General features: G+C 38.8%; 1 protein-coding gene across 1 annotated transcript in view; it reads right to left on the minus strand.

The window, feature by feature from the left end:
- Positions 1-18,386, minus strand: part of SLC49A4 (solute carrier family 49 member 4) — a 73,040-nt gene that overhangs the window by 38,540 nt on the left and 16,114 nt on the right. The window contains exon 2 of the mRNA XM_064451224.1: positions 13,581-13,674. Coding sequence (XP_064307294.1) covers positions 13,581-13,674 — 94 coding nt within the window. The remainder of the gene's footprint in view (positions 1-13,580; positions 13,675-18,386) is intronic.

Raw genomic sequence — 18,386 nt, forward strand, 5'->3', positions numbered from 1 at the left:
AAGAAGGAATAAAGGGGGCTTTCTTTGCAGAGAAAAGGTATCATGATAGGATATAAAAGTAGAAAAGGTGTAGTAGCAGGAAAGCTTTAAATTACAAACATCTTAAACCTGACCCCTTGCCTGCATAAATCCAAACAGAAGATTTAAATTAGCTACGGCTGATCCAAAATTAAAACACTTCAGCAAAATACTCTGCATATTTTTTCACTGCATTATTTATTTTTATTTACACGCTCAGATGAGCTCTATGTGCCTACAGATGAGGAGGCTGGGCTGCTGAGGTTTCCAAGAGAATCATCTTCTCCAGCAATCTGGCCGTCCTCAACATACTGTTGAAACAGCCAAGCAAACCCAGATTTTTCTTGTTTTTCACACTCATTGGGATTTAACAGATAAGACTGGTGACAGAACAGAGATAGTACTTCCAAGCAGTGAAGCCTCTAAAAACTTTGGCTTAATATTAGTACAATGAGCAGATACAGAAAGGACTTTTTGAAGGCTCTTCTACATGTGGAAGTCAGCCAGAAACCTTCTACTTTGACTCTTCCAAAAAGTGATAGGCCATGAAAGGCAAAAGCATTTTTGAATTTATATAAAACACGCATGTCTAAAAAACTGCTAGTGAGTCAAACAAAACATTGCAACCCTCCAAAGTAGATCTATCCATTGTGCAATGAAATGGTGGCAAATTATATTTTTAAATGGGTGGTGTTTTTCTAAGCATAGCAGGAACTCGATGTTATTGCTGCAAGACTTGAGTTGTCAGACATAAAAAGCTACAGCCTGAAAATGGGGAAACATAAGCTAGCATTTAGGCAATGTTTCAAGCCACAAATGATTGAATAATATACAGTGTAGCAGGAGTTTTTTAAAGCACACAAAGGAACAAAATATGCAAAAGAAATGCTGACTGACTCTTCAGCAAATTAACAAGCTAGATTGCAGTAAAAAGGAATAGATGCTACTGATTCTCAGTGGATTAGAAATTAAATTTTTAAACAAAATTTATAAAAATATACAGGAAAAAAGAAAAAGCTATTACATACCATCTGAAGGAAACACTTTCCAAGCTGGAAATATCCACTCTTACATATAAGGAATTGCAATTTCCCCCCCCACCCCCCCCAAAGTTCACATAGTGAGAATAGATTTCATTACTATTTGTTCATTATGTGCTTCAGATGGACATCACCAAGGCATGGTCAGGCCTTTTTAATACTTAACTGGGGCCCCCCAGTAAAATAAAATTAAATAGTTTTAAATAAATAAAAAACACTATCTAAATAATACTCTGGTATAGTTTTCTTGAGGACGCTTTACATGAATCCCTTATGGTTCCTCTCCAACCCTGTGCACTTTGGACAAATGAAAGTATCCTTGTGCACACTGGTATTTTCGTTCTACTTATCTCACTACAATAAGTTATTCTCAAACTTACACTTCCTCTTGCTCCAAAGTGCATTTAATGCTTAAATTGCGGTTTTGTTATTGTATGCTAGGAAAACTGTGTCACCACAAAATAACCTTTATAGCGCCATACTAACACTTCAGTTCACTTATACCACTATGATGACATTGTTTTAATTCAAATACACCTACTTTATAGAAAACCTAAGGGCAAATAAAGCTCACCAAAATCTGAAAAAAGCGCAATAGTTTTTCTGCAGTGCCTATAAGCATGTAGGCACTTCATCTGGTAGAAAAGTTTTGTAAAAAAGCCCAAACAAACCACCAAACAAACAAAAAAAAAAATTCATGTATTGTATTTTACGTATTCTTTTCATGTACTTACACTTCAGATTTAGATTATGTCTATCAAAATCCACTGTCTGAATAAAGCTCTATAACCGACCTTTATACTCAAGGGAGACAGATGTTTAATTTTACTTTGCAGATCCAAAGGGAGAAAGCAGTATCTTAATCCAGAACTTCAATTCCACATTACTCTTCTGTCTTATTTTTTTCAAAGCGCCAATTTTTGTCTCTCTGTAGATCTCTTCTGTTGGTGTTCTCCTGCCTGGTGTGCTGTCTGTCCCCATGGATTTACCTCTCCATCCACATTTTTGGTATTTGCCACGCTTGACATTATTAGCCAGGGTAAAGCATCTCTTATCCTCATAGTGCTGAATTTTTCAAATCTAACATATTGCAGTTAATAAACACTGTTTTCAGACTAAACTGCCACTGATATACAGACTACTACCTCAAATACCTCTGCGTACGATAACAGCCTAAACCTTGTTTTATCTGTTTTTCAGTACTGTCTTGAATTAAGCTATTTTTCCTCTGAGAAAAAGGTTATTTGCATTATTCGTCTACATGTCCTTAACTCATTTCCCTAGACAGGCAGGGACAAGAGATTCAAAACGTAATTCAGTGCATTTACTAAGCTGCTATCTGGGAGACATATGCAGCGGCCGCTCCATCTGGCAGAGGAATAAGAACACAACAGTACTGGTGGCTTTTTGCTGTTTGTTACAATGTCTTATCATCACCGTGCTAGATTTTGGTCCCACAGACCACAGGAGTCTCCTCTCGTACACCAGCAGTGCTAAGAATTGCTCCAACACCAACAGACATTTGTTTCTGTTACTCCCTGATTTTCCCCTTGTTCCTGCTACCAAAAAGGTGCAGAGAGCAACTGCAATTTTCCCTGTCACTATTTCAGTTTCATTCTGCACAACAAGATTTCTCTTCCCTGAGAAAAGAGCTAACAAGATAACTTTAGCTCAGCACCCTACCCAGACGGAAAAATATTTTTCAGTCTTATTACGCTAACGGGCTAATTTTCATCTGTTATTTATCCAGCTCTGTTCTGTTTTCAGATGCATTATTTATCCAATCATCACCTAATTATTTTCATATATCAAAAAGTAGAAAGTTATTGGTTCAAATAATAGAAAATAACACAAGAGTAGAAGGCTTTTTAATCACAATCATGAAAGAGAAAATTGGAAAAAAATTACACCAGAAATTAATCCCAGACTTACAAAATAATTGATGACTGTCTAGCTTAAAGCAAAAGTGGGAGAGTAAACATCTAGCCAAAATATCTTATTTCTAGCCATTTCAGAAGCCAGGCCAGGGACTCACTGTGAAATTCCAAGGTTTTTGCACACCTGACCTCTGCGCTAATGAATTTTTGTGCTCTTCCAAACTTGTAACTTGCATTTGAACACATGAGCCCTTTACAAAAAAAATAAATAAAAATTATTTGAGGACTGGTAGTAAATTCTAGTGCTAAATATCATGTGCCATAGCATCACAGTAATGGATAACTTATAAATTTACATCATGTATCTATCTATACATAAAAAAAATTAATACACAGACATATACACACACACCCCGCTTTGCACAAAATAAAGATAACATTTTTTCCTAAACTGGCCTCTGAATTGCAGAAAGCTAGACCAAGCAATAGCTCAAACATAACAATAGCCATTAGAGAAGAAAAATTCTTTTTGTACTATATTGTCATCCCTTTTACAAGTTTTTGTCAAGTCACATTATAAATAACTTAAATTATATGGTTTCCATCGCTTCCCTCAGAGAAGACTTTATACGAGTATTAAGAAGTAACCTGGTTATGCCTGCTTTGTTCACTCCCTGCTGTCACTGTTGCAATATCCTAACAGGCAACAACAAAGAAAACATGTAAGGCTATAAATGTTGAAATTACAATATCACTGAGCAAGCTGGGTATGAAAAAAAAGTGAGATTATACAGGAAGAAGGTTTCAGTGATTGATGATAATACCACATAGTTAAGATAGGAAAGAGCTTCCATTTACAGTCAGCTTTATTTATCTTTTTCTCCCTGTACGGGTTGAAACTTTTCATGCATGGTCACAGTCCCATCAGGTATTGGATTTGTTAAGCTATTTAGAAAGCTGTGTGTTACATAAACACTTCTTCTATGTAAAAACCAAGACATTTAGTGTTTCTACCACAGCAAGTCTCATGCCTGGACTTGGAATTTTAAATGACAGAAAGTCTCATTAGTTTCCATACTCAGATGGGAAAACAAAGGCAACAGTAGAAGGAAAATTACTTACTCAAAAAGTTACTTTTAATACAACAGATTTAAACCAAAACACTAAAATAAGTCTCCAAAGCTCAGTTCTCAGACATGTTAACTGGGCTTGTTTTGGGAAGGCTAGGACTGGAGAAGTCTTATGGGTATTTTAATACTGATTAACAGAGTGGAAAAAGCATTTTCACCTTTTCTTTGGCAGGCAACACAGGGGAAGAGTGAGGCCATCGGCCCTAGTGCGCTGCTCTGACTCTGTAAACATGGATTTTCTCTACCAGCCTCTGATGAGCTCCCAGTCAACGGGGAAATTTGGTGCTTCTGGGTCCTGGGAAGGACCAGAGCTCATCTCAAGAGCCTTGTGAAGGTCAGATTTTGGTAGAGTTTCTTTTCCTGAAACTTCTACTATGCTTTTCCTACTAGCTGCCATGAGAATTGACTGCTTAGTCACTATTCAATCTTCTATACAAATGCAATGAAAAAAAAATTGGTAATTCAGTTTTGCCACTGTTTAGCAAAGCGTGAGGAGCAAAGTCACTGAGATCGCTAGCCTGCTGCTGCACGAAGACAGTGCTGCAGTGTGCCCCTTAGTCTAGAAGGTTTAGTAGATTAATTGCTGATCCTAACAATTAACGCAAAAAGGGATTCCAGATAAAGAAGTTAATGTTTTACAGAAATGGATGGCTGATTTTTCTTTCACATGCCTGACATTTTTGCTCATTGAAAGAAGTGGACTGTTCCCCTCCTGCTAATTTGGAAGACAAATAAGTTTATATAGTGTTTAGCTCACTGTGGGAACTACTGAAAGCAAATGAAAGAGACCCTTCCACTGGAGGACTTCAGAGCACTTTTCAAGTGCTATTGAATTTAGCCTCACCACATGGCAACAAAGCAAGTAAATACCTCCTATTCTAGAGTATCTACATTGATGTATGATGCAAGTTGCTTGCCCAGGAAAAGGAACATGAAAAGACATGGACTTATTCACATTATACATTAAGTGATTTATTATACCACAGAGGGAACTGACACTAGTTTTTAAAGAACCACCTTTGCTTTTTCACAATCAAGTTATTAGAAGAGGATGGAGCTTTTCCTTTAGACTCACAAAAATAAATACAACAAAAGAATCCTCTATTAAGTGGAACCCTTTCAGGTACTTCTTAAGGCAAAGATAGAAGTAGGGAGGTCAAATTCATGCTTTACAGCAATTCAGTGCTATGGAGTACAGGGACAAACCAATGCAAATGCGACTCTGTTCATAACCCAAAGAAAGTGCACTAAGGCTCTATGTCTGGAAGAGGACTGGAAAGTAAAATACCTCTAGGTAAAGCAATGAATTCATCTATTAAAAATAACATTCTGAAAGACGAATTCCATGGAAATGCACTTCCTTTCAATATTTTCATTAAATGATATATTTATACTACAAAAGCTTTATGCCTTCTGGATATTCATGGATTGAGGCCATTAGCATTTTGTTAGCTTGTTTTTGATGCATGCGACCATTGGTATGTGGAATAATTTAAAGCTGTTTTTCCCTACCAGTAAGAAAAATTATTACAAGCAGAAAGCCTGAGTCACTGTGTGGTACATTATCTCCAGCAATAAAGTGAAAGAGAAAAGAGAAAAAAAACCTTTAAAATGTACTTTCAACCATTTTCATCAGGAACTGGGCTCATGTTTTTCACCCCCTGTACAAACCATAGCCTCAACACAGTTGGTCACATCATTATGGGAGCAGACTTGGAAAGGACCATAGCATCTTCCAGGCATCCCAGCCTCATGCCTCTTCCCCCACTCTTAAAGAAAGCAGCAAACACATTTGCAACAGTCTGAAAAACAGTGAGTTTTGGTTTTAAATTTAAAAGGTATCATGGTTTAACACCAGCCTGCAACTAAGCACCGCACAGCCGCTCTCTCACTCCCCGTCCACAGCAGAATGAGGGTGGGAAGAAAACTGGAAGGGTAAAAGTGAGAAAACTTGTGGGTTGAGATAAGGACAGTTTAATAATTGAAAGAAAATATAATACTAATAATTGTAATGAAAAGGAAAAGAACAAAGAGGGAAATAAAACCCAAGAAAGGCAAGTGATGCAAATAAAAACCAATTGCTTACCACCAACAAACTGATGCCCAGCCAGTCCCTGAGCAGCAGCCCCCTGGCCAGCCTTCCCCTTCGTTTTATTGCTGAGCATGAAGTCATACGGTGTGGAATATCCCCCTGGTCAGTTGGGGTCAGCTGTTGCAGCTGTGTCCCTCCCAGCTTCTTGTGCACCCCCAGCCTACTCGCTGGCGAGGAAGTTTGAGGAGCGTAAAATACCTTGACTCTATAGAAGCACTGCTCAGCAATAACAAAATCATCCCTGCATTATCAACACTGTTTCCAGCACAAATCCAAAACCCAGCCCCATACTAGCTACTGTGAAGAAAATTTAACTCTACCCCAGCCAGAACCAGCACAAAAGGATTGGGAAAATTGAGTTACTCCAAAACTATTATTATTGAGAGCCTTCCAAGAGAAAGACAAGGATTTGCACGCAGAGGAAGCAGCAATCTCAGGACAAGACCCTGATGTCTCCGTCAGATGTCCTGACAGAGGAAAGGGATGAGGTGCACGTACAGTGAGACCCCTGGCAGTACAGTGACAAATTCACTCACATCCTCACATCATGCCATGTTATTGTTCAGCCATCACAGCTGCCACACAACTGAAGAATGTTTCTTCACTTAAAGCTTTATCCAAGCTTGAAGGATGAGGGCGCATGAAATCAAAGCTGCTTTTTGGCCTTTTTTTTTTATTAGAAGTAGGGGTTTTTTGTTTTTCTTTTAAAGTTAACCCACTCCACAAATGCATTATTAAAAGATCTTTAAAGCAACACTAATGGAGGACACTTTCATCAAATACGAACAGACCCAAAATAAACAGCATTGTTGTAAACACAAAGTAGGCAATTTCATTATGGGCTAATGAGGCAAAACACACTGAAACAAGTCAGCAGGGAAGGGCAGCAGGACTGGCTGCTATCAAGGCTGCCACTGGAGAAAGCTGATGGAGATTACTTAGCACAAGATAGGTACTAAGTAGGATTTTTTAGTAAAAGGAGTGTACAAGGGATACAGCAAATTAGGGAATGGGATAAACAAGACCTATTTAAACATTCCTGAACTATTTTTCTTTCGCAAGTGAAAGGGCACGATGACATTTTGATTATAATGCAGTTACTTCAATATAAATTAAATTAATAGGAATTCTTCTTCTAAGGATAGAAATTAGCCAACAGAATATGAGTCACAAGACTAAGGCAAAGAGCTCAGTATGACTAAAAAAACCTAAAAGCTTTCTACAGTTGAGGTTAACACCTGCCTTTATATGAGATGGAGCTAAATATCTCACAAAGAATATAAATTCCCTTCCCTTCCAGCATAGGCTTATACTAGCTGAGGCCTTGTAGAAATGCCACCTGTTAAATATTGCTGCAATACCAAGTGCTTTCTGAGATTTCAGAGTTTCCTTTAATGTATCTACTGGATTTACCACTCCAAGAATTTACACAGGGTCTGTAAATTGCTAATTCAGCAGCTACCCCTGTCATTGGGAGAGGCACGTGACACCCACAGTGCCACGGCTGAAATCCAGCACAGGAGCAAGAGGAAAGGGTATTTATCACCAAACTGTCAAGTCGCCTCCGTTATCCACTAAGGCTGTTTCAGCTGAAGGAGAAGCTAATTTGGCTGCCACCTAAGCGGCAGTACTGATCAGCGACTGCCAGTGCATCACAGGACGCGCAGCTCAAGTGGTGGCAAGTGGGATTACTGGGCAGCCAGAGGGACACTTAATCACCCACTGAATCCACCGCTACCATCAACAAATAAGCAAAGCAGGAAAAAATCATTGCTGCTTAGGAAGAACTTGCAGGACCTCTCATCTAAACAGCAGCTTTGAAGCAGAGGTTAAAAAAATAAAACCTGTGTACAAGATGAAGCTGGTGGAGGTAACAGAAACAAGCTAAACTGTTAAGTTACAGGGGTATAAAAACTAAATATTCCCCATGAGAACCTATCCGTGAATGACCTGTTTCCTTTTTTCCCCACTTACCTCTTTCTCTGATACTATGAATTAACCCAGCTCAGCAGCCAAAGCACAAATCAGCAAGTGCCACCAGCGCCAGGCAAGTGCTCCATCTTAACGTCTTCCTCCTACACTCACTCGGCCACAGCACAGAAGCAGGTATGTTTATCTATCTTTTTACTCCCCAAACCTCACTTTAAATACTTTTTTCATTTCTCTTCCCCAGTGAGTTAGGAGCACACGACTGCATCACACTCTGTCTGTATTTCTTACAGGCAGATTCCTGTACCATCCTCTCCTAAAAGGCTCTTCTAATTCCCTGGAATATTTTAATCCCTCTTCTCCACGGCTGCTCCAGTTTGGGATTATTTCTGAGAACAGAAGCATGTTCAGTATTGCCAAGGAATATGAGGATCCTAGTACATCTTTTCTTTACTGGAATTACCTGTTCTGAGGTACCTCTTTGCATTTTTCACACATAAGAATAGTGGCTCACATGGAACTATTAAAGAGTAAGTCTAACAAGAATAAAAAACAAACTAGGTTACAACTAGCTACTAGAAACAAAATGTACCAAAGCTGTGGTAAGAGCAAATCTTCAAATATAAGGAAAAAGCGAACACAAATATACCTAAGAGCAGGCAAAAAAAAAAAAAAAAAAAATCACAATCCTAACAAGTGGTATTATTAAAGAAAAAAACTCCTTTACAGGAGGTACCAATTATAAGTGTGTCTCCAGTAAATAACTACTCTTGTTTCCACTGTCGTTCTGTGTTACTGTTTTGCTGGCTTCCCAGCAAATGTTTTAATGGTACTTACTGCCAAGGAGCGCCCTCTCACTGCCGTGACTCAAGGTCCTCAATAACTACTTCTCTGTTGTGAAATCTGATGTGAAGGCCAAACACTACCAGCCCCCAGCATACTAAGTTCGAATAAATTGCTTAATTAATATATTCAATACAAATGACAAATTATGTTACAATCTTTACTTCCATGTCTTTCATTATCCTGTCTTTCAAAACATTTTAAGAAGTCTTATATCACACAGTCTTAAAACCCACAGATTTATAGCTATGGCCCGATTTAATAATTTATTTCCTTCTTTTTATACATTTCAGTTCATACAACTTTCTGCCTAGATTTATTATTTTATAATCATATGGAAGACCTAAGCTGTATGTAAATCTATTCCTAAACACAGAATATGAGATCAGTCTGAAGTATTACATGGGGGAAGAAATAACTAATCCTGACTTTGCCTATTAAAAAAAATGGCCTCCTAGTAATGTGGATGTTCAGGATAAAATAAGTAAATTCTAAGACAGTCCAATGAAAATATTTACTCAGTGCCAAGCAGCAGTGAAAAAGGAAAGGACTGGACAAAAAGCAGGCAAAAAGCATTAGCAATGCTCTTGTAACCTTAAGGGAAGGGAAGAAGGTACAAGTTCAGGAATGGTAGAATTCGTTAACGTCTTTTTTTTCATGTTCTATATAACTTACATTAACTACGAATTAAAAAAATAGGTGTGGCAAATTATGTTTTCGTACATTTAGAAAAGAATAATGGTTTGGGGTTTTATTTTTAAAAGTCAAAATCACTGTTACATATCTGGCACATTTGACAAACCCAGAAGTGCATGGTACATAAGAAAAATACTTTTTAACCTCCTTGTCTATATGATACACACATTAACCTCACAGGTCAGTGGGCTGCGGAGGAAAGCAGGTGAGTAAGAGAATATGTGTACGTGAGAGGGACTTTAATAGTCCATGTATAGGTTGGTTCGTCAATCTCACATGCAAGTCCATACTTCCACATTTTTGCCATGCATCCCACTTCAACCTCTGCTGAATTTATGCAGTTCTGGCATGGATTCCCAGTACAGTTTTAGGCCACACACTGGCAGAGAATGAAAATTCACCATAAGGAACAGCTGCTTCAAGAGACACACACAAACGCGCAACCTGAATTCTCCCTCACACAAGTCATGCATATACATAGGCATCAAATGAACTGAAAACAGAGGTTAAGGTTTGTGTTTAAAATATGATGCGGAGAACTGGAAATAGTCTGCTGTTACATGCTAGAGCCAAAAGAATAATTACAGACAAGAAAGGAGCTTAAGAATGCACATGGATATTACAGGTCTGTGTGAGATAAGGAGCATAAAGCAGTCAGGATTAAATGTCAGTCTTAACAGTGATTTCCTCACGTTTGTGATTGCTCTGATAGGCAATGGGCTTTAGTAGCTCTCCTTAATGTTAAATTACAAGAGCTTAGGGAGCAGAGACAGCTACAAAGTAAAAAAAACCCTAAACTTGACAAACATCATGAACATTCTTCTAATTTTATGTATCTTAACTCTGACATCATTGTCCCATGGAAATCCTTCAGTATGTGACTGCAGATTACCCAGGGACTGAAGGAATCCAGTTTTGGCTTCTGAAATACTCCAGTATCAGCTTGTGTGTGATCTTGTCCATTTGACCAGCTCTGTAACGTTCAAACATTGCACACTCACATATACACTCATCATATGTGCATAGTTTAGTGCTCAGCCAGTTGTTGCTAATGCTTTAAGCAGTAATGCTGTATTGCGTCTGGCTGAGATGGAGTTAATTTTCCTTATAGCAGCCCTCATAATGGTGTGCTTTGTATTGGTAGCTAGAAGGGTGTTGATAACACACCAGTGTTTTGGCGACTGCTGAGCAGTGCTAGCACAGCATCAAGGCTGCCTCTTCACCATCTCGCACCCTCACCAGTAGGCCAGGGGTGGGCAAGATCGTGGGAGGGGACACAGCCAGGACAGCTGACCCAAACTGTCCAAAGGGATATTCCATATCATACAATGTTTGCTCAGCAATAAAAGCTGAGAGAAAGGAGGAGGAAGGGGGGGTATTTGTTATTTACATTTGTCTTCCAGAGCAACCACTGTAAGTACTGAAGCCCTGCTTCCTGGAAAGTGGCTGGACATCGCCTGCTGATGGGAAGTAGAGAATAAAATCTTCATTTTACTTCTGCTTTCACACGCAGCCTTTGCTTTTGTGCTTCATCTTGACTCTCGCAGGGTTTTTTTCCCCGTCTCGTTTTCTCCCTCCCCCCCCCCAATCCTGCTGAGGAGGGGAGCAATAGAGCAGCTCAGTGGCACCAGGCATCCAGCCAAGGTCAACCCACCACAAATGCTCATTTCAAGAATATTGTTTTATTTGGTACTATGCTTCAAGTATTTAATGAAAATTGGTCTTCAGTCTTAGCCCTCAAACAATGCAGGTTACCTGGTATAACGTCGCAGAGTTTGTACAATTACTTACAATGTCTCAATAAATCTTCACTGAAAACCATCCTTTTGCTTCACACAGTTAGCTATAATTAATTAGCTGTAGATTTTTTAATCAAACTGTGTAAAATACCAAACTACTGCCTCAGGTAGAGCAATTCTTGAAAATTTCTCTTTTTTTGGAGTGGGCTAAGTAAGCAAATTTGTCAATTTCAGCTGGAGATGATGCATATTTTCACAGTGTGAATAAATGAAATTAGGAATCTTTTCCATCAAGATTCTGCTCATGCATTTTTTTCCTATATAGTTTTCAATAAAAATGTATCATCATATTTTATGTATCTCAGACTCTACACAGTCCACAGCCTTTTCTTCTCCTAGTTAAAGAAGCTGTTCTTTGAATGTTTCTCCTTAGGCATTTATTTCATTGTTCTCCAGGTTTTCTTGCTGCAGTTACACTGGAAAACGTTGTTTAAAGGTGATCAGAACAGGTGGAAACTCTCCTTCCCACCCCCAAAATTATAACCTTACATCTAAATCTCATTTGAGAATTTATTCTAGGGTTCTCGCAGTCTTCATCCTTGCTTTGGTAAAGCCTAGGGTAGCAGAAGTATTCTGGCATAAACCATAATGAAAAGCTACATAAGACACCACATTTCATTGCATTTAAGCCGTGTCGCCCATTTAAAAGATATTTTTTATTTTATTTTTTTTAATCCAAGATTGGTCAGAATGGATTAACTGGATGTTGAGCACCCCTTAACATTTTGAGAAAGGTAAAACAAGGGCACAATGAGGACAGCTCTTCCCAGCCTCCTTAACAGTACATTTTCACCTTAAATGAGTCACTGTGAATGGTAGCATAATATGATTAGTTCAGCCTCCCCTGCTCACAAAGTCCTTGAATGCCGCATTGAAATGGGCAACTCTGGGCAACCAACATCAGGAGCGCCTTGGGTTTCCTTGTATGCTCACTAAGCACCCAAGAACTGAAATTGCATGGCCCCTACTCACCACACTGCACTTAGTTTACTAAGCCATTCATTACATACTAGCTACTTACTCCTGACCAGGGATAGTTTTACAATCCATGCATTTATTACATTCTCAGTCCTCTCTCTCTGAATCTCTTCCTTTGTTTTACCCATGCTACCGAGTCATCTGCCTTCTACTTCACACCAAACATTTTCTTTCTCAACTTAAAGGTTTCCAATCTGATTTGCTGATTTTCAGGGTAATCAATATGAAGGAAGGGGAAAAAAAAAAAAAAAAAAAAAGGAACTTGCTGAAATAATACAAGGACTGCCTGGAAGCTGACTAGAATTCAAGGGAAAAAGACCACATAAAAAACTTTTATAAATAAGTTCTTTTCTTAGTGCTTGCATATTATACAAGCATAACTAGTGAAGAGCTAGTGCTACTACTGTTTTTACAGAAGCAGAAAAAAGCAGAAAAGGAAAAATCCCTCCTCCTTCAGCATGAGAGGCAGAAGCAAGTTAAGTGAACAAGTGATCTATATTCCCTGGCTGTACAAAATAAGTGCAACTTCTGTACTTACCGAGGATCAGGATACATTAAGAGGACAATTGAATTGTTTGCATTGTGCGATTTTTAGGAAGGAATATGTCTCTATCACAAACTTTTAAATTGCACGTGTACAGAAGGCATTCGTTTCAACCACAGAGAAGTACAAGACTACTTTGCAATGCAGACTGGAAGACGCTACATGAAAAAGGCCATTTTGTGTAAATTCACTTGTCTCACTACACAGTCCCATACATCCAATATGGGACTGAGCATGAGAAACAAACTAATTATTTAACATTTGCATACAAATTACATATTTTAGGGTTTTGTGGCATGGTTCCCTGTGTGATCTTGGGCCAGTTTCTGAACCTCTCTAAATCTCTGCTTCCTTGTTTGCAAAGCAGATTAATATTAGTTATGCAGGATGGGGTGAGGCTTAATTAACTCAAGTTTATAAAGGGCTTTCTGATATTCAGATACCATGCAGGAGGAGGACTAGAAAAATCAATTTAGGAAGCAAAGAAGCATGTAAGCCCACATCCACACAACAAATATTTGGCGTATCAAAATAAATACAGAAAATTTGTACAAACATGTCTTTGCAATAGCAACAAAAATTACATTAACAGAAAGTATAAAATATGTATATTAAAAGTAAATTATTCACTTACTTCTTCCTAATTTCTAGGTCTGAAACTGGAACACATCTCAGGCCAGCTCCCAATACCATGAGGGATGACGTTAGTAACACGGTTACCCTCAGACCTAAGATAAAAAACCAACAGTATTTTACAAGTGAAGTCAGCAATATTAAAAAAAAAAAGTTGCCTAAATATATATATATTCACCTGCAGTCTCACAGAAGTAATGCATCTCTCTCTCAAATAAACACTTTGGTGCCAATATGAATTGCAGATACTCTACAAATCCTGTGTTATTTTCTATACTTACACTCCGGAATTACAAAGGCATACTATCACACAAGACGGTACCCAAATCTTAGAGACATTCTTGGAAGTGATAATAAAAATACGATAAAAATGTACAATATTCCCTTTACAATTAGAAGCATCAGGGAATACGCTCCAGCGTGTGATGTGAAATCTAGGTAGGTCCAAAGAAAAATCTGGACTTGTACATTCTTTCCAACCACTTAATGAGTGCAGCAGACACAGACCTGATATTGTTTTATTTCATAATGCAGATATGCATTTTATCCTGAAGAAATAACCATTTATTCAGGGAAAAAATGTGCAAGTATTTTTTTGCAGTCCTTGCAATTAGGCCAGGTTTTTGCTGCGCTCAGCTCAAATTGTCAGAGATTGTAAATATAGTACAACAGAAAAAAGCTACAATTGACTGATTCCTTGAATATGTTTTCCCCTCATACTGTGATTCTCAACCGAGAAGCACTTAGATTAGAAAAAACTTTATCTCAGTGCTGCAATTCCTTTTGCCAGCAGTTCACTTGCTGCTGCTAAGGTGTTTCCATCAGCAGCAAACACAAAGAAAACAGTGACAGCTGAGGGGCTTAACCTCCAGCATCTTGTAAAACACCAAAATAATAAATATGCAGAATTAAAAACCACTGATACAGTCTATATCTGTAAAGTCATAAAACTTGAAACAATTTCACAGCAACAAACAGCAAGCAAAGGGCTTCCATGTTCTTAGCAGAACATAATAAAAACAAATTATGACAAACACACAGTATTTCTAACGTTCAGGTGAAACTAGCAACTACCCAAAACATGGATGGAAAAAGAACAAGTCCCTGTGATAACTCACCTAACAAACAAACGATTTTGATTATTTCTAAAACAGCCAATTTTCAGAAGTACTCCCTCTATGTTAACAACTCCTTTAATCAGTACAATTCAACCAGTAGTCGCATTAAATATTTTGTCTCCGTGTGAATTTTATAGGGGGTTTAGAGCATGTGTTTTACTAAAACGTAACTTTAGAGGACAAGACATCACTTTGCTCGTATTGCAACAGCTCTTAGTGAACCTCAGTCACAATAACGCAACTCCTTGTGTTGGACGCTGCACAAACCAAACCAAAGACAGCTCCTCTCTCAATCAACCTAGCCCAACAAGCCAAGCAGAAAGAAGTTTATGTTACAGGTTTTCTGAAATGGAGGTATAACTTCCCTTGGTATGGCTCTGTCATTAACAAAAGGAATGCAACCCACAGCCCTGTGACTCTGAAGGACACCTCACATCCCTGATGCCCTGGAGAAGTACCATCAGTTTCCTTGCTTCCTTAAAGCATTTCCAATGCCTGCCCAAACTTACTTGCTTGACTCTGTGCTCAACCAGTACATGCTGCTGTTAAACTGGTTTTTCAAGTGTGCGTGTTCAGAGAGCCCTAACTAAATGTCCGGATAATACGGCTGTTCAAAATCCTGTTGTTCTTCATGTTTGCTGGGCCACCATGTGAGCCTTCACATAGCATGCTTAACCCCGTATTACCATACTGCATATGTTGCGGGGGTAATTATTTGTATCAGGATCACATATGTGATGCTTTTGCCTTTTCTCCTGGGAAATGAATCTTTGTTAGCATTGCTTTTGTGCATAATGAGAATTTGTACACAATGGAAGTTAGAATTTTATTGACAGAAAATCAAAACTCAAGTCTTTTAGCTGAAAAAATTTGAAGTTTTCCATTTGGAAACGCTGCTGCAATGTTTCAGGAAATCTTTAGTAATGTATGTATAACTCATATTTTCTAGGTAAACCATGGTCTTTTGGAATTACATTTCAGAAAACACGGCACAGTCTGTTCAGAAGACACAAGGACAGAGACAGACAGCCTGGAGGGTCCTGCTCACAGGCTGCCACAGGAGGCAGAGGCCAGGTGTAAGCCCAGGGCACAGTAGCAAATGAATATTATACAGAATTTAAGCTTAAATCACCGCAGAATTCATGAGGCGTGTTTCCAAATAAAAAACTTCTACTTGATATTTAGTTTTTTTAAAAATTCCAAAACAAAAAAACATAAACCAAGAAAAAGTTTTAATTTAAATCTGTGGAAAAGTTTCCTAAGAAAAGCGACACGCAAGTTTGTGAAAACTGAGTTGGATACCGTTTCCCCCAGCCCTAATTCGAGGCTTATCTTTAATGTCAACCTTACATGTCGGGTAATTTTATAATAAAATTATCAGTTAAAGCCTCACAATCCAGTATGTTTGATCTCTCCAAACATTCTTTTAAGTCCTCATTTTGAATACTATACACTGTAACATACCACTTTTAAATAATTTGATCGCACAGATTATTCTTTGGCCTTTTTATTTTTTCACCTTAACATGTAAACACACCCCTAAAAATTCCTTTGGTTAAAGCTGCATGTTAAAAATGATGACACCAAAGTGAACAAGTAAAAGACTGTCCGACAAACAGCCTATTAGACATTTTCTTTGCTAATTACATGATGTATTTCTAACCTCTAAGCAGCTTCCCCTTTTATTTTGCTTTACATTTTAACTTTCCAAATCCATCCTCTTCATCTTTGTTAGAAATTGGTCTTTAATAATATTTTTATAATTATTTCAGTATTTTTGCTTTGAACATTGCAGTGGCCCTTGATCTGAATTGGACATCTTTTATTATTCTAAAAGGTACACCCCGGAGTATTTCAGATAGCAGCATGCACCATGGGGACAATAAAATAAAGTAATAAACCAAGCCTGAAAAAAAAGCCTATTAACCCTGCAAGAAATTACTTCTCTACTTTAAAAGATCTAAGGATTTCACACAACGAAGATTTTGACTAGATGTAATTAACTTCATTCATTTTACCCTGTAAATGTAAGCAGTAATTGACTGGGGGAGGGGGTGAGGGAGCTACAGTTTCTTAAAATCCATCATCCAGTTACCAGGCCCCTTCTACCAGAGGTTTCTGACACATGGCTGGACTGGGAAGAAACTCCTTTAAAGCAACTTTCTGCCAATGGGGGGAGATTTCTGTTCTTTGGAGCCTTTCTCGTTAGCTGCTCCTTCCCACCCTGCTCTTGCAGGAGGCTTCTGGGCCCCACAGGATGCACTGACTGTTGAGCAAAGCATGGCCACATTCAGAATGGCCAAATGTCATTAACAATAATAGAAAAGTCCAAGATAGCAGCAGAAATTGAGTCAGTAAGAAAAAAAATTATCATTTACAAATGAAACAGCCAATATAGTTGTTTAACCCTCCTGCAGCTAACCATACAGGTAATACAGTCTGCTTTACAACTTCAGCAGCCCATGCTACATTTACTGGTTTTTATTTCTTTTTAAAACAACTACCCTCAAACTCCTGTCACTATTGTTGATTTAACACAAACTCTCAACCCACAATCCTCTTAACTCTTCTGTAAAACACAGACTTCTAATCCGGCCAAGAGCACGTTGTACTAGTAAACCAGTAACGATTACCTGTGCTGGCAGGATACGCTGACTGGATCTGGCCCCTGGAACATTTCTAGCTGGCCCACTAGTTTCCTTTCCTCTCTGCTGGGAAAGCAGCTGCTGCAGTGATGCACACAGTATGATGAACCCAGGGCCCCCCACCACAGAAAACAAGCAAAACCCGACCCACTGCACCATGGTCTCACAGCAGAGTGAGAGGCAGCGGCCACTGGTGGCACCCAGCTGCCCTTCTGCTCCCTCACAGCAACATCAAGCGATAGCATCCAATGCGTGGGTGTCACAGCTCCCACAACTCTTCCAGCATGCCCTACTTTCAAAATGGTTTTTCAAGTACATGAAAAGAAAATGCGTTTCCCCCTCCCTCATTACATTACTGACTTGTTACCCAGTAAATGATTAATTATTATGCCCAGTTTAATAAGAAGCTTAATAAAAGATATTGTACAGCTACTGTTATTCTATTTATACATTATCAGTTTGTAATTCAGAAAGAGAACATCATTAAAACTGTTCACTGCCTTTGTAAGCTTTTGAGAAATATGACCATTCCTTCTCTCACCTGTCAGTCACCTGTTACGATAGAACATCATAAAACACGTGACTGAGACTGAAAAAAAACCAAATCCTTACTCACACAAAACACACATTCAGGTCAAAATTGTCTGCATATCAAGAAGTGGAAGTTTCTGCTTCTGCTGTCTAGTGGCAGCAAGCACCCTGTGCATCCCCCCGCAGTGGAGGCCAGCATACGGCAGCACCCCTGGATCCCCAGGTAGTGCTACAGACCCGCGGAGAGCAACACACTGAGTTCAGAGCATCACACAACGGGCAGGTATTGTTAGGGTTTGTATTTCCCCCCCCCCCCCTTAATGAAGCATCCACCTTGGGGGCGGGGGGGAATTCCACCTGGATGTGCAGGACAGACACTTTTCACCTTTCTGCTAAGATTAATGGAAGTTTGGCAGAGGACAATCTGCCCGATTCAGCCCTCCAGACTGCACAGCCAGCAGTGGATTTCCCTCGTACAGTTCACACCCCCTGCTCTTGGATGCATTAACATTT

Source organism: Phalacrocorax carbo, chromosome 5, assembly GCF_963921805.1.
Source record: "Phalacrocorax carbo chromosome 5, bPhaCar2.1, whole genome shotgun sequence".
Lineage (NCBI taxonomy): Eukaryota > Metazoa > Chordata > Aves > Suliformes > Phalacrocoracidae > Phalacrocorax > Phalacrocorax carbo.